The sequence below is a fragment of the Castor canadensis genome, chromosome 3, assembly GCF_047511655.1.
Source record: "Castor canadensis chromosome 3, mCasCan1.hap1v2, whole genome shotgun sequence".
Taxonomy (NCBI): Eukaryota; Metazoa; Chordata; class Mammalia; order Rodentia; family Castoridae; genus Castor; species Castor canadensis.
Window position 1 is genome coordinate 5,444,526 of NC_133388.1, and position 16,211 is coordinate 5,460,736.

Consider the following 16,211-nt stretch of genomic DNA (forward strand, 5'->3'; position numbering starts at 1 on the left):
TGCATACAAATGGGGGTTTCTTCTTTGGCCCTTGATTGTCTCCTGCCCACAGAGATTGGGGAAGTGGCCTTTCCTGGGGGAACAGGACAGAAAGGGTGGACAGACATCGGAAGTGGGCCAGGTTTTTGGAAGGGCATTGCACCTGGGGACAGCCTTCCCCCAAGATATGGCTTGTCTGCCCCAATTCTCTCCCTTTGCCCCCTCCCCAAATGGTGCCAGAGCTGGCTGGGCTGGCTGTCTGGGCTGTCTGCACTCTGCACTCCTCCCACACCCTCAGTGGCACTTCTATCTTCCCCATGTCCGCCCTGTAAGGACACCATCCTCAAGTGGCCAACAGCTTTCTGACTGACCCCGTGGACACTGCCTGTCCACACTGTACTCAGCATTCCCCTCCTACTCCCCCTCCCCCCTCTTTGGGCCTCCTTTCCTAGCTCTGATGTGCCTCTGGGGGACTGGAGGGGGGACAACCTTTGACCTGTTATTTCTCATCAAACCCCAGAACCCTCTTCTGAGACAGGATGAAATCTAAATACAACTTGCATTTGGACTCCTCACAGCTAACTCAGCCTGTGAAACTTTTTTTTCCTTTGTGGAACTGGGGCTTGAACTCAGGGCCTTGTGCTCCCTAGGCAGGTGCTTGAGCCACATCCCAGCCCTTTGGCTTGGTTATTTTTCAAACAGTGGCTTGGTTTTGCCCTGGCAGCCTGAACCACGATCCTCCCATTTGTCTCCTGAGTAGCTGGACTGGCAGGCATGAAACCACCATGCTTTCATTGGCTGGGGGTGGGGGGCTCTTACTAACTTTCTGCCTAGGCTGGTCTTGAACCTCACTCCTTCCAATTTCTGCCTCTTGAGTAGCTCCCCTACCCCTGCGAGCCTCCCCACCCAGCTCCATGAAGAACTTTTGATTCCTCCAAAACCCCTCATGTAATTCTCCTTTGCTCCCCACCTGGGGTTCAGGCCTAGGGCATCTGTAACAACAACCATAACACACAGATGGTGGGTCCCCGGTCCTCACCACCCACCTCCCTTCTCCTCTAAAATCTCAACTGACTCCCTCACCTGACACCTCTCACCTGAGGCAAGAGGTGTCCACCAGGGTCCCCATGACCACGGCTACCTCTCCCCTTTGCTCCCCACAAAGTGGCCTCCCCCAGCCTTGATCCCCACCTACACCCTGGTTGCTGCTGTCTGGGGGCCCTAGTGTCTTTCCATGCCAGAGGGCCGGCCACTGCCCAGTGGCTTTCAGATCCCACCCTGCCTCTCCAGGTGCCCAACACATTAAGCTCTCCTGAGGGTCTCAGTGTCCAGTTTAGCTGATACACAAATTAATGAGGACAAGGGGACCCCCGGCTGGTTTCTCTCTGCTGCACCTGGTTATTGCAAGCCACTCAGGAAGCCAGGGAAGGGCAGGCTGAGATGTCACCAGGGTCTTAGCCTGTCCCTGGGAGACCCCACAGTACAGAAACCTCAGAACAAACCTGACGACTACTTAGTTCCCAGCCTTGCCATAGACACAGCCCTGCTCCATGGCCACCACTGTTCAGATGCTCTCAGAGAGTTGGGGTAGGGAGCAGGTGAGCATTAAGCCCTGTCAGGGGCCAGGGTGTGGTGGCACATGTCTGTTAAGTCTAGTTAGTCTAGTTACTAGGGAGACAGAGACAGGAGGATCCAGAGTTCAAGGCCAGCCCAAGCAAAAATCAATGAGACCCTGTCAGAAACAAAATACAAACAAAAGGTTTAGGGGCATGACTCAAGAGAATTTGCCTAGCACAAAGCCCTGGACTCAATCCCCAGTACACGGGTAGCAGTGATGCAGGGGAGAACAGGTCAGGACATGGTAAAACCAGGGTCCCTGGTCCCTCTGGCAAAAGGGACAGCAGAGACATGGGTCCTCATTCCAGCCATCCCTGTCTACTCTAGGACTAGTCCCGAGCTGCCTAGAACCAGGAGGGGCTAAGGACTGGTCTACATCCAAGAGACCAGGCAGTCAAGATGCGTGGCTCTGGCTTCAGCAGGACAGACTCTAGACAATCACAACTCACCCCTCAAGCCTCACCTGCTACTCCCACCCTCACCCCAGACAGGACAGGACCAAGAAAAGCCCAGGCCTGCCCACTGGCAGCACACAGCCTCTTTCCATATCCCACCTGTGGCCTCTTCAGGGCCACTGTCACGCCCCACAGGCCCTCCATCTCCCCATGCGCTGGTTGCAGTGTCTTGCAGAGAGTGGGCAGCCCAGAGCTGCATGCACACCCGGGAGTAATCAGAGGCACCACCAATGCCGAGGAATGGAGGGCAGGGTACAGCCTTGGAAGTGATCCCTGTGCATCTGTGGACAGTGGTTCCCCCAAGGCCAGCTGCCTGGAAGACAGGTGACTCCCAAAAGCCTGACTCCAGCACCAGCTAACTGGGGTGGGAGAGGGAATAATTGGTTTGCCCAGAGATGGGCCTGGTGGGGAGCCAGGCCAGCCCCTAAACTGCTGCAGTTAGGGGTGTGCTCAGCGATGACCCCACTGTGCCCAACCAGCTCCTTGCCTTTCTGGGACTGGTTACAGATGGAAAGCAAACCTTCTGCCTCTGGGCAGTATGGATGGTGAGGCCTGCCTCAGGGCAGGTGAAGGCCAATGCAGTGACCACCTGCCTGGCAGGGCATGGAGCTCCACAATGCTGCCTGTGCCAGGTGAGAGATGGATGCAACCATCACCTCAAACAGCCACCCCACCAGCCTCATAAAGGCCCCTCCCTCCCCAAACGCCCCCAAGACCCTCCTGGGCCTGAGGATTCCAGAGTCACACAGGCAAAGAGCGTGGAGGTCAGAGCAGAAAAGAGCTGCAGATGGAATTCAGGGCTTGTACTGCCCGTCCAGGGCACTGCGGGATGGGCAAGTATCTGGGGCGGGGCCAGGCTGCAGCTTCTGGCTGAGGCTGCAACTTCACCTTGGGAACAGAGCTGGCACTGGATCCCATCTGGCACTAGCAGTCCTGGGCAGAGGAGCCCAAGGTCAGGCTTGTGTGGAAGGGGGGGCCAAGAGTGAGGGGCACTTCTGGGCCTGAGGTGGGAAGGACAGGGTCATGGGGCCTGGACACCTGGGGAGAGGGTGAGGAATGGAAGTTATGCTATCCCAGAAAGAACAAAATTCAGATTGATACCTGTGACTGTGGTAGCAGTGAGACAGGAGGGGAAGTGGTAACTGGCACAGGGCTGCAATGATTCCCCACTCTGGAACCTCTGAGAGCCTCCTGGGAGAGGCCCAGGAAGTGCCAGGCTGGCCCCATGGCCACCAGCACTGAAGCACTACCCTCTGGCTCCCTTCACTCACCCCTCCTTATCACCCCTGTGAAACAGATTCAGCAGTGAAGCTTTGCATACAAAACTGTAAACACTAGTCTTTAAAATGACAGAGGCCTCCTTGGCCCCAAAAGGCCCCCACCAAGGGCCCAGATATCCGCTCACACTGCTCTCCCTTCCCACCCCGGCGGCCCAGCAGGCAGGGGCCAAGCCACCTCCATTTGGGCCCCCGACCTCCCAGACTGCCTCACCCGCTGGGGCGGGCTGGTGGAGTGGGGACTGAGGGTCCGTGGTCCGAGGGATTCCTGAGATGAAGAAGCAGCCGAGGCAGCCCCGGGCACAGCACAGGCGTTCTCCGTACTTGCCCCCAAAGGGAGCCCGCCCGACCCCATCCCATGCAAGCCTCGCCCTGCTGGTCCAGAGTCTCTCCACACCAGGGGACCTGCGAGACCCTGTCACGTGTCCAGCGCATCGCGCGTGGGTGAGGGCCCATGGGGACGCCCAGGAGCGCCGTGCAGCGGTGGAGCAGGCGGCACCGAGTTGCGCTGTGGAGGCGGTGGCTGCAACTCCAGTGCAAGAGCAGGTGGCGGGAAGTCACGCACTTGGCGGCGGTACTCAAGGAACGTGCAGGCTTTGGTGGCCAGCGCCACCACGTTCTTGCCAACGAAGATAGCCGAGACGCGGCTGTCGCGGAAGAGCGCCATGTTGGCGGCTCGCGCCAGCACGGCCACCACGTTGACTGTGGCAAGGCTGAGCACCGGGTACAGCATCATCTTCTGCGGCGCGATGTGCTCGCCCTGCATGCTGACCTCGCTGAGCGCTACACAGGGCAGCACCAGCAGCAGCATGTAGCAGTAGAAGAAGGTGAGGCCCTCGGCCCACAGTGGCAGCCCGGTGCGTGGCGGCTCCCACAGGTTGGCCTGCATGTCCAGCAGGTCCAGCAGGTCGAGCGCCACCCAGAAGAGTCGGCCGCGCAGGTCCTCGCGCTTGCGGAAGGTGCGCACGTACTCCATGCGGTCAAGAGCAACGAGCAGCAGGAAGAGGCCAGGCACGCACACCGACAGCAGCAGCGTCAGCGCCTTGCGCGCCACCGGGTCGGCTGCACCGCGCCGCGCCGCCTTGTAGTTCTGAAAGATGAAGTACAGCTTGATCTCCAGCACGAAGATGTAGAGGAACCAAAGGATCATGGCATAGCCGCGCTTGGCCGTGCGCACCTCGGCGCCCACCCACACGGCCACGTAGCGCAGCACCAGCAGGAAACACACGTCGCCCACCAGTACGATGATGCACACGCCGATCTTGCGGGGACCCTGGTTCTGTTCCACCAGGTACGCGTCCATGACAGCCATGCTGCCCATGATTACCAGCGTGGTCAGGCACACGTGGCGCCGGTCCGGGGGAGGCAGCACCATGGTCGGCCGCCGGGGCCCTGGCCCGGGCGCGCACTGACCCCACACGAGGCGGGACAAGATCCTGCGGCGGCGCTCAGCCCGCTGGCATGGCGTGGCGCTGCCTGACGCTGGGCTCGTCCAGCTGCCCTAAAGGCTCCGCCGCTCCGGGCCGGCGAGCTCGGAACCTGGGGAAAATCACAGACAGGTCAGGGTGTGGTCCCGGGTAGCATCGGGTCCCCGGCGACCGCCCCCAACCCCTACTGTGTTTCCCTGCGCGAGCGCTGTCACCGCGCGGGACGCCCGAGGTCTGGGTCGCACGCACGCGCCGCTGGGCGCACTGGAGACCAGGAGCCTGGGAGCGAGGCCTCCAGGGGGCGCTGCGGCCCCACCTGAGGGACCGAAGACCTCATTCCCGCCACCGCCAGGAAGGAAATGTAACGGAAGTGGTTTCTCCCCGCCGCGCGCGCTCCCAGAGCCCTGATGATTTGTCGTTGCTGGGCCCGCGCCGCCGTCCCTCCTGGCTTGGCGGCCTGGACTTCACGCCCGGGCCGGCAGCCCTAGGCCACGTCTGTTGGGATTCCAAGAGTCCTCTCCCGGGTTCAGGATGGTGGGCAGCGAGGTGGGCCTGCGCCTTGTCCCCTAGTGCTCAAGGAGTGCTCAAGGCCCAGGCCCCCATCCCGGGAACAGGGGCCTCTGGGCAGGTTTTTCGACGCAGGATCGAGAATCACCCAAGTCCCGAGACATCCATCCTGTAAGCCCCTCTGTGCCTCCGTACCCCTGCCTTGCAGACCAACCATCTCTCCCCTCTCCCCTCCTCTCCACCCTCCACGGGAGTGCGGAGCATTCTCTGCCATAATCCTACCATGACTCTCCACTGCCCCAGAGAGGTGTGTTCTTGTCCCCACCGCATCTCCTGCCATACTGTCCCTCCTCGCTGTGCCCCAAGACACCCACACTGCCCCACACTGCTCTGCCAGAGCTCCTCTTCACTTTCAAGGCCAAACTCAGGACGCCAACCGGCTCTTCTCATGCACCTGGCACTGGGTGTCATGGGTGTGCTGGTGGGAGACCCCCACCAGACTGTGAGTCCCCGCACCTGGACCTGCTTACACCTCCTGCAGCCCTCACCTGCAGGAAAGTCACTCCCAGCCAGACCCCTCCTGTCCCCTCCACAGCACTTGGCCTGGGGGCTCCATTTACTGCCCTGTCTAGACAAAGACATAAAATTTATTGTCACCCGTGACAGTGCAGCGCTCAGCCTGCTTCTGGTGACACCACAACCCCTCTGACCGAGGAAAGGCCTCAAACTCCACACCAGCACCCCTGCCTCATCCCAGCTGCTCCTCGCATCCAGCACCCACCTCCCGGGTGTCCGCACTGCCACACACAGGACCCCCAGCACCACCTGGAGTTCTGACGCCTTCAGTAGAGGGTGCTTAGGAGGTTATGGGCCCACTGCCCAGCCTCTGGTGTTCCATTCGCTACTTCTCCCCAGCTACACGCTCGCCCCGTTTTCACGCCCACTGGTAGGCACTCCGCCGGGGAAACCCACTCTGGGCCCATTCCTGCCCACCTGGGCCTCCTCTGGCAGCGGCTGCAGACTGGGAATTCCTTTCTCTCTGCACTTGTTCAGGCCAAATAGCCGCTGCACCGCTAACCCTTTCGACGCCATCCTCTACCACCCCTCCCCTTGTTCGCTCAGTCACTCATCAAAAGAGGCTGAGGGCTCTGCGCTAGTGGTGGGACAGACCCCCAACCTGTAGGGGAGCCCCCGGCCCAGGAAGCCAGAGCCGAGGTCTGGAGCCCCTTCCCCCACTCCCTGCCCTGGCCCTGCTCCCAGGGACCTGGCCCAGGCCCACCTGCCTGGGTCTCCCGCGCCGGGCAGAGTGCCCACCCCCCCCCACCGCCCTGCGGGGCTGCTCAAACCTCACATGCCCGCCCCTCCTACCGCGCTTCGCACGGACCCCCACCCCCTCTGTGTCCACAAGAAGGGGGCTGGGCAGAGTAAGAGCCGCCGCCCCTCCCCCACCGCGATTAGGAGGGTCGAGCCGCTCCCAGCAGGTTGCACCTCGGCTTGTCTCTTCCACACCAAAGGCTTCGCCAGCTGGGCCTGGTGAGGGTCACGCCGCCCGCCCCAAGGCCTCACCCCTGCAGCGCCCCCCGCCCATCCCACGCCCTGCGGCCTGGAGGCACGACTCGTAAGGCCCGGCTGGCAGCCCCGGCCGCCCACCACCGTGCTCCGCGGACCCAGCCCCGGCCCCGCCGCCCGCCGCCCGTCGCCCGCCTCTCGCGCCTACCTCGCCGCGGGCCAGATGCTACGCGCCGGCCGGCCCCGCCGAGCCTCTGCGCCGAGCCCGGCGCTCTCCGCTGCGCTCCGCCCCCCACCCCGCCGCCGGCACCGCCCCCGGCCGAGGCCCCGCCCCGCGACTCCGGGCGCCCAGACCCCCGCCAGGAGAGAGCCGGGGTGCTGGTGCCCCTGTGCAAAGGCGATTGCAATGGCGTCAGCTCTGCGCTGCCCCGACGCGTTGGGCCGGTGGCCCTGGGAGCCGGACACCCCAGGGTCCATCCACAGGCCCGGAGGTCTGTCCACCTCGCCTCACCCAACAGCGGAGAGTCGCTCAGTCCTCACGCCCTGAGATTCTGCTCCAGCCCTCAGGGCTCAGACCCTGGCCACAACTAATAACCCCGTTCGCCAGAGAAAGAAAGTACAACGCTGGCCCGGACCTAAGGGCAGGGCCGACCACCAGTCTCGCTGCAGTTGGCCCCACCGAATCTCAGCTGTGGCCCGTAGGACACACACGGTGAGGTCCTGGTTCTTGGCTCCAGCTCGAGGCTGGGGTCCTCTGTGCCCTGTGGGAGAACTCCAGCCCTGGGTCTCTCTTGCCGCAGAGGAAGGGACGATGACCATCAAAGGGACAAGCTATGGCTCAGGGACTCAAGTTTCCTCTCCCCACCCTGTTCTGTCTCTGAACCCCCACCCACCTCCCATCTGCCACTCTCCGAGGGCAAGGAATGGATGTTCTGGGTATGACAGGAGAATGGAAAGGACACCTACTGACTGCTTGCCCTCCTCCTCAGAGCTGCTCACTTCCCTTTGACAGAGAGGACTGAGGGTCAGGGAGGTGAAGGGACACTCAGGCCTTCTGCTGGAAAGGGGCAGAGCCTGGCTCCCTCCCAGGTCTGTGTCCAGAGGTCTTGCACAGGAGGCTAAGTGTTTGCTGGTGGCCAAATGCCAGCAGGTGGTAGATTCTGTTCAGGTGACCAATTGTGGCCCACCCTCAGCCCTGGGGACCAGGCAAGCATCTCACTGGTGGGAAGCAAGGACAGCAGGCCACAATTCAAAATGGATCAAAGATCTTAATGAAAGACCCGAACTGTGAAACTACTACAGGAAAGAATAGGGAAAACGCAGGACCATATGGGCATAGTCAATAACTTCCTGGATAGAACTCCAATCACTCTGCAAATAAGAGAAAGGATTGATGAATGGGACTGCATCAAACTAAAAAGCTTCTGCACAACAAAGGAAGCAGTCATGAGACTGAAGAGACAGCCTACAGAATCTCTGCCAGCTATACATCTGACAAGGGATTTATAACCAGAACATACAGGCAGCTCAAAAAACTAAACTCCCAGGGCCACTGGAGTGGTTCCAGTGGTAGAGTGCCTGCCTAGGAAGCGTGAGGCCCTCAGTTCAAGCCCCAGTACCGAAAAAAAAAAAAACTACCAAAAGGTAAATGAACTGAACAGATTTCACAAAAAGAAGTATACATAGCCAATAAATACATGAAGAAATGCTTAGCATCCCTGGCCATAAAGGAAATGCAAATCAAAATGTCATTGAGATTTCACCTCACTCCAGTCAGAATGGCTATCATCAAGAACAGAAACAACAAATGTTGGTGAGGTTGCAGGGGAAAAAGGAAATTTTATTCACTATTGTGAGAAAGTAAATTAGTGCAACCACTACGGGAAGCAGTATGGAGGATCCTCAAACAACTAAAAGTAGAACTGCCATTCTATCCAGTGATACCACTTCTGGGCATAGGCCTGAAGGAATGTAAATCAGGATACAATAGAAATAGGGTCTCATAAACTATTTGCCCAGGCTGGCTTCAAACCAACATCCTCCTGATCTCTGCATCCTGAGTAGGTAGGATTACAGGTGTGAGCCACCGGTGCCCAGCTTACACCTATGTTTATTGCAGCACTATTCATGATAACCACTATATGGAAACAGTCCAGATACCCTATGACTGACGAATGGTTAAAAAAATGTGGTATAAGCTGGGCACCAGTGACTCAAACCTGTAATCCTACTCAGGAGGCAGAGATCAGGAGTGTCACAGACAATCCAGGGCAAATAGTTCGTGAGACACTATCTTGAAAAAAAAAAAATCACAAAAAAGTGCTGGTGGAGTGGCTCAAGGTGAAGGCCCTGAGTTCAAACCTCAATACTGCAAAAAAAAAAAAAAAAAAGCAGTAAATATATTCAAAAATAAAAAAAATTATCAGCCAGGCTGGAAGCATGGCTCAAGTGGTAAAGCACTCCCTTAGCAAGTGCAAGGCTCTGAGTTCAAACCCCAGTACCACCAAAAAGTAAAATAATAATAGTAATAATACTAATAACCTAAAGGAAAACTGAAAAGAGAGGGGAAAATAGAGCAGCTGGTGAAATCACAAGAGACAGCAGATTTAAATACCAATGTGTCAGTAATTACACTAAATGTAAAAGACAAAATATTCTCACTGGGAGACCAAGATGATCTTTCTGATCCCAAAACAATCAACCAGTTGCCAGTGTGTGTGGGGTGGGGGAGAGAGAGGACTGCTGCTGTCATAAGACTCAGGTGTAGTCAGCAGAGAGGACTTTGAGTGTCCCCACACACAAGTGATCTTATCAGAGGTGATGGATAGTCAGTTACCCTGGTCCAATCAATGCACATTGTTTTCATGTGTGGAGATGCCACACAGAACCCCAAAAATACATACAGTTATGTGCTGGTTTAACTTTTTTCAAAATTATTTTTTAAAGGAGAGCGATGTGGGAAGTGTTCAGAAGTATACTTCAGGTGGTCCAGAACAAGGTGTATATTTAGGCCCCCACACACACAGATAAGGATGGATGCCTTGAGTATGGCAAAACAAGAAGAGTTGCTGAGTCTAGGAAAAGGTTTATGTTTGATATCTGCATTATTCTCTCATATTTTCTGGGCTCCCACTTGAGGTAAGGGGCAAACACTGGTGGCCCTGTCTCCCCTCTGAAGCACTTCAGGCAGGACAGACAGCATGACACACATGAGCTCTCAGAAAGCAGGGTCACAGGTGATCCAGGAGGGCCTGCATTTGAGACACCAGCAAACTGGTGGTCCCAGATTTGCACACAACCTGCAAGTCAGAGATGTCTGGGACATGGGCAGAGAGCTCCAGGAGAAGCCTCAGGCTGGTTCAGGGACAGGAAGGAACAGGATCCCCACTGCTCTCAGAGGAGAATCCCCCTGGGGGAGGGAGGAGGGCATGGGGATGGTTTTGTCTGAGGGGTGGTGTTTACGGTAGTAGTAGTGTTTTTACTTTTCCCTGTTCTCTCATGCCCTGGCCCCTTGCAGTTCCATGGTGGCCAGGTCAACACATAAAGCCCAAAGGGAAAGAAGACTTCCTTGAGGTTGGAGAACTTGTGGTCCCCAGGGAGAGGAAGGAGACAGAGGAGATCCAAAAGGCAGCTTCATGAAGGTGTTCACACCCTTGAGCCCCACCACCAGCTCTGTGTGTGGGGATCTGTGTGTGGGTGATCAGCACCCCAAGACTGAGAACCTACCAACAGGAGAGGCAGAAGTTACAACTACAGGGGGTCCAGGAACCTGGGCCCTGTGTCCAGTGGGTGGTGGCCTGCTGAAACAAAACATCAGCCCTTTTAGAGGGATTTCACAAGCCCAGCTCAGAGCACAGAGTTGGAATGTGTAGGATACACTCCAAAACTCCTTATGCAAAGAACCAGGAAAGCCTAACCCACAAGGGACAGAAAACCAACAGCCCCCAGTGCTGAAAGGCACAGAAACCTCCCACTACATGTCAGCAGACAGGCAACATGAAAGCAAACAAAACCAATGGAGGTGATATAGCAATGCTAGGCTGGCCCAATATGTGAATTTAGAAAGAAGCTGGATCCGCCATGTTAACAGTCTAAAGAAGAAAGCCATTCGGTCATATCAGATGACGCAGAGAAAGCACTGGACAAAATTCTGGACAGAATTTAGTATCTATCCATGATAAATACTTTTCAGCAAAGCTGAAACAGAAGGGAACTTATTAATCTAACACAGGACAATTACAAAAAGCAACAAAAAAACCCCACAGCCAATATGATACTTGATACTGAATGAAATGCTCTGCCATAAGGTCAGAAACGGGGCAAAGATGTCCACTCCATTCCCTCCCTTTCAACTGATTCCAACAGTCCCGGCCAAAGCAGAAAAGAAGAAAACTAAATAAGGGACATACATATTAGAAAGGGAGAGATGGACTGTCCCTAGTGATAGTGACGTAAGGGTCTATGTGGAAATCTCCACAGCATTCCCCAGACCAACCCAGATACTTGTAAAGGATACCAGATCAAAACACGGAATTTGATCCCGTAGAAACATACAATGAGCAATTGAAAAACCAAAATTTTAAAAGCAATAACATTTCTAATAGCTGTCAATAAATGAAGTATTTAGTATCATCTAATAAGACATGAACGTGCTTAAAACTGCAAAACACTGATGGAAAAGTCAAAGGAGACAGGTGCTGCACTCACGAACTGAAAGTTCCCGCCAATTCTCCCCACAACGACCTACAGACTTAATGTACTTCCAATCAAGTTTTGTGCATAGAGACAAGCTAACTCTAAAATGTGTGGAAATGTAAATCGAGAGCCAAGACAATTCTGAAAAAGAGGGTAAACATTACTGACATGTTGGAGACAGAACCCTGCCCTTGCATGGACTAGGCAAGTGCGGTACCACTGAGCTACACCGTCAGCCCTCACTGATGGGTGTTGAGACTCAACTCACTTTAAGCTGAGAAATCAAGGCGGTACATGCTGGCAGAGGGAGAGGCACACCGGTCAAGGGAATAAAGCATTGTAAGAGCTGACTCACACTGACCATGAGATTTGCTAACGGCCTCATCGTGATGTAATTCACGTGCCAAACGGTTCACTCATTAAGTGTGTAGCTCAGCTGGGCATGGTGGCTCACTCCTGTAATCCTAGTTACTTGGGAGACTGAGATCAAATGACAGAAGTTCAGAACAAAGTGGACTAGAGGTGTGGCTCAAACAGTAGAGTGCCTGCTTTGAAAAGGTTTAGCACATTCAAATCCCAGTCCCACATAAATAAATAAATAAGTAAAGTTTCTAGTTCAGTGGGTTTTAGTATATTCACACAGGCAAAAAGAAATGATCTTCAGTCTACCTTGTTCCTTATCCAAAAATTAAATCATAATGGACATAGATCTAAATTTAAAATGTAAATGATAAAATATTTAGAAGAAAATCTTTAAGACCTAGGGTTAGACAAAGAAAAAAAAACTTCGTGAAAATAAAAAGCACCATCCATAAAAGCTATACTGGGGATATAGCTCAGTGGTAGAGCACTTGCCTAGGATGTGTGTTGGGTTCAATCCCCAGCCCCACACACACACACACAAAAAAAGATAAATAAACTTAACTTCATCAAAATCTAAAACCTTTTGCTTGGGTAGAGGTGTATGAGGGAGGCCCTTGGTTCAATCCCAAGTATCCTATTGCCTGTGCACCACACACACACACATACACTTTTTTGTAAAAGTCACTAAAAGAATGAGGGCTGGAGGCACGACTGAAATGGTTGAATGCCTGCCTTGCAAGTGTGAAACCCTGAGTTCAAACCCCCTAAAACCTCCAAAAAAAAAATAAAAAATCAGGCCTGATGCTTCACTCCTGTAATCCTGTGTAATCCTGTAATTCCTGTAGGGAAGCTGAGGCAGGAGAATTGAAAGTTCAGGCCTACCTGGACTAAATAACAAGACTCTGAAGACTGTCTTACAATGAGAGAGAGATAGGTAAAATGTCAACAACCGGGGAATGAGAAGCCAGACACCTGTGGTTCATACCTGTAATCCTAGCTACTTGAGGAGGCTGAGATCAGGAGGACTGTGGTTCAAGGTCAAAAAAAGCAAGACCCTCCCCATCTCAAAAATAACCACAGGAAAAAGGGCTGGAAGTGTGGCTCAAGTGGGTAGAGCACCTATCTAGCAAGTGCAAAGCTGTAAATTCAAACCCCAGAACTGCAAAAAGCAAAACTAAATAATTGGGGAGTTAGGATGAAGGAATATGAGAACTATGAATATTACTTCTACAGATTTTTTTACTTGAAATTATTTCTTACATCAAAAGTATTTTTTTAAATCAATAAATGTGATTCTTCACATCAACAAATTTGAGGGGAAAATATGATCATGTCAGTAGATGCGGAAAAGACATTTAATAGAATCTAATAGCTAGCTGTTCATGACTTCTAAGAAAGGGACTCTTGTGAGACTAAGAATGGAAAAGACTGTTTCTAATCCGATAAAATGCACCTACAAGAATCCTACACAAGTAGCGAGCTCAGAAATGAAATGTCAGAAGAATTCTGTTTGGGCCAAAAGCCAACAGATGCCCAGGCTGCCGCATCTACTCCACGTTATTCTGGGAACACCAGAAGGCAGGGAAAAGACGTGCAAGGAGTAAGAACTGGGGATTTAAAAATGAAATCATAGTTTTTATGGTGATATAATTGTGTGTGTGAAATTTCTAAAAGGACTGGAGATAAATTTTTAGACTAATGAGTGAGCTTAGAAAGATTGTTTACACCAGGTCAATATAGATGGAAGTCAATTGTATTTCTATGGTTTTTAGCAGAGAGCTAGAAATTGAAATGTAAACAAACACACACACAGAGTTAACCATATTTCAAAAAAGGCCAAACACCAAGAAATAAACCTAACAGATGAGATGGTACAATTCTTTTTTTTTTGGGTGGGGGGTACTGGAGTTTGAACTCAGGGCCTACACCTTAAGCTACTCCACCAGCCCTGTTTTTGTGATGGGTTTTTCAAGATAGAGTCTCATGAAGTATTTGCCCAGGGTGGCTTTGAACTGCGATCCACCAGCGCCCGGGCCAAAATATTTAGATATTCTAATCAACATGAAGTTATATGTTTTTTTCCTTTTTTGGTGGTACTGGGTTTGAACTCAGAGACTTGCACTTGCTAAGCAGGCACTCTACCAGCTGAGCCGCTCCACCAGCCCCAGTAGGTACAATTCCTTATCCAAGGAACCATGAAGCATTACTGAAGAGCCAGGGCTACCTGCCTGGGGGCCCAGCTACACAGAAGGTAGCGGTAGGAGGACCAAGGTTTGAGGCCGGCCCCAGCAAAAGCATGAGGCTCCATCTGAAAAAACAAACTAAAAAGCAAAAGCACCAGGAGCATGGCTCAAGTGATAGAGTGCAATGCTTATTATAGTTTTTTTAAAAGTCAGTGAACACCTACATAAATGGAGAGATGTGTTTATAAGCTAGAAGAACCAGTATTAAAAAGATTTTTATATAATCCCACATAAAGTCTCAACAAGCAGCTTTTTTCCTAATGTCCATCTGACAAACTGGTTTTAAGACATCCATGGTCACGCAGGGAGACCACCCCTGAAGCGCAAGAGAGCAAGCCCTGCCTTGCTCATGTGAGGTTACGCCAAGGCAGAGTGGTGAACTCGTGTGCTGCTCACCAAGGGAGCAGCACGAACAGCCAGGAACCAAACAGAGAACCCAGAAGACAACACACGAACACCAGCTCTCTTACCAGCAGCTGCAGAGCAGCAGAAAATGATGAGTCATGTTTCTTCCTCGAAAGGTACTGAAACAATTTCTGTATGGAAAACACAAGTCACAAACTCACAGAACCTGGACAGGAAGTGTGGCTCAAGTGGTAGAGTATCTGCTTTGCAAGAGTAAAGCCCTGAGTTCAAACTCCAGTCCCACCAAAAAGAAATTTAATTTAATTTAGAAACTCAGAAAAGGGGCTAGGGATGTAGCTCAGTGGTTGATCTGGATTCAGTTCCCGGTACTGAAAAAAAAAGAACCCCACCTCACAAGTAAAGAGTTAGTTTTACTTTATGTAAATTAAAATACATTTTTAAAAGATGAGATTTGCCAGGTATGAGTGGCTCATGCCTGTTATCCTAGCAACTCAGGAGGCAGAGATCAGGAGGATCATGGTTTAAAGGCACCCCAAGGTAAATAGTTCACAAGACCCTACCTTGAAAAATACAATGTAAAACAGAACTGGTAGAGTGACTCAAATGGTAGAGTGCCCGCCTAGCTAAGCCTAGCAAGTGTGAGGCCCTGAGTTCAAGCCCCAGTACTACCAAAGAAAATTAAATCAAAGTTTTCTTTTTTAATATATGTGGTTTTTACTCATTTCCAAATTACAGCTACTAACTTTTTTAGGACACAAATACTTAAGCTGTTTGACCTTAATAAATGATCAGAACTGTTAAATATTTCTTTTGACCAAAGGTCGCCATGAAAAAATTACTGAGATGCTAAGAGTACCATGAATGGAGAAGGCTCAGTACCTCCAAGTCTGGAAGTAGACAGACCCAGGAGCCCATGAGCAGCAGGGGCTGGGTGGGGGGAGACACCTGCCTCTTCTAGTCCCTGTTCCCAACTCACATTCCAGGACCTCTGGGGCACCACAGTTGTCTCCACCATGTGCTGTGTCTCCATCACTACTCACACAGCCTCCAGCGTACAATGGAGAATTGTACAATGGAGAATGGGCAGTGGTAGAAAGCTCCAGTCTGCAAAGGGGAAGCCTGGCAGCAGAGAGGCCATGCTGGACAAGACACTGGCCCTCGTTCCCTCTGAGATCAGTAAAAACTCCTTTGGCCACTGGGCACTGTGGCACTGGTGGCCTACTCGTCCTCTCTTTAGAGTGGGCATGAAGGTACCCACCCTCCCAGCTCTTGGTTCTTCCTCACCATGCCACCCTGCAGCCCTGGCTGTCTCCAGCCAGGCTTGAGTTTCTATCCAACATGCAGTCAGCATCGGTCAGAGCTGGGCAGCACACACCCAGAGGCCTGCCCCATCCAGGTGGTGCTGCCTCTGTGATGGCCACACCCTTGGGAGGATGTTCCCAGAAGGCTGAGACCCTTCAGTTCACTGAGGGATGTCAACAGGCTTTTGTAGCTACAGGTGGAACTTCTGTCCTGTACTCTGGGAACTGGGAGTAACAGGGTTTCCCCACCTCCAAAGCCCCAATACCCCGCCCTTCCTGTTTCCTAAGTTGCCTGCTCCACTTCACTTCTTTCGGGTATATAAAGCTAGGTGCAGCCAGCCTTCCCACAGTAACGTCAGGACCTCTTCCTCTCACATCCCAGTGACTTCAGACTTGGAATACAGAGGCTGCTTCCAAGCCACTAGGGCAGTCAGTCCACAGCCACAGCCTAGGCCTCAGCTTTCGGTCCTGG

General features: G+C 52.9%; 1 protein-coding gene across 1 annotated transcript; it reads right to left on the reverse strand.

Annotated features, from left to right (window-relative positions):
• Positions 1-3,124: 3,124 nt before the first annotated feature.
• On the reverse strand, positions 3,125-7,045 carry Tmem121 (transmembrane protein 121). Its single transcript, XM_020159478.2, has 2 exons — positions 6,980-7,045; positions 3,125-4,867 (listed from the first exon to the last, which is right to left on the reverse strand). The coding sequence occupies exon 2, from the start codon at positions 4,701-4,703 to the stop codon at positions 3,747-3,749; it is 957 nt and encodes a 318-aa protein (XP_020015067.1). The 5' UTR covers positions 4,704-4,867; positions 6,980-7,045; the 3' UTR covers positions 3,125-3,746.
• Between the last annotated feature and the right edge of the window lie 9,166 nt (positions 7,046-16,211).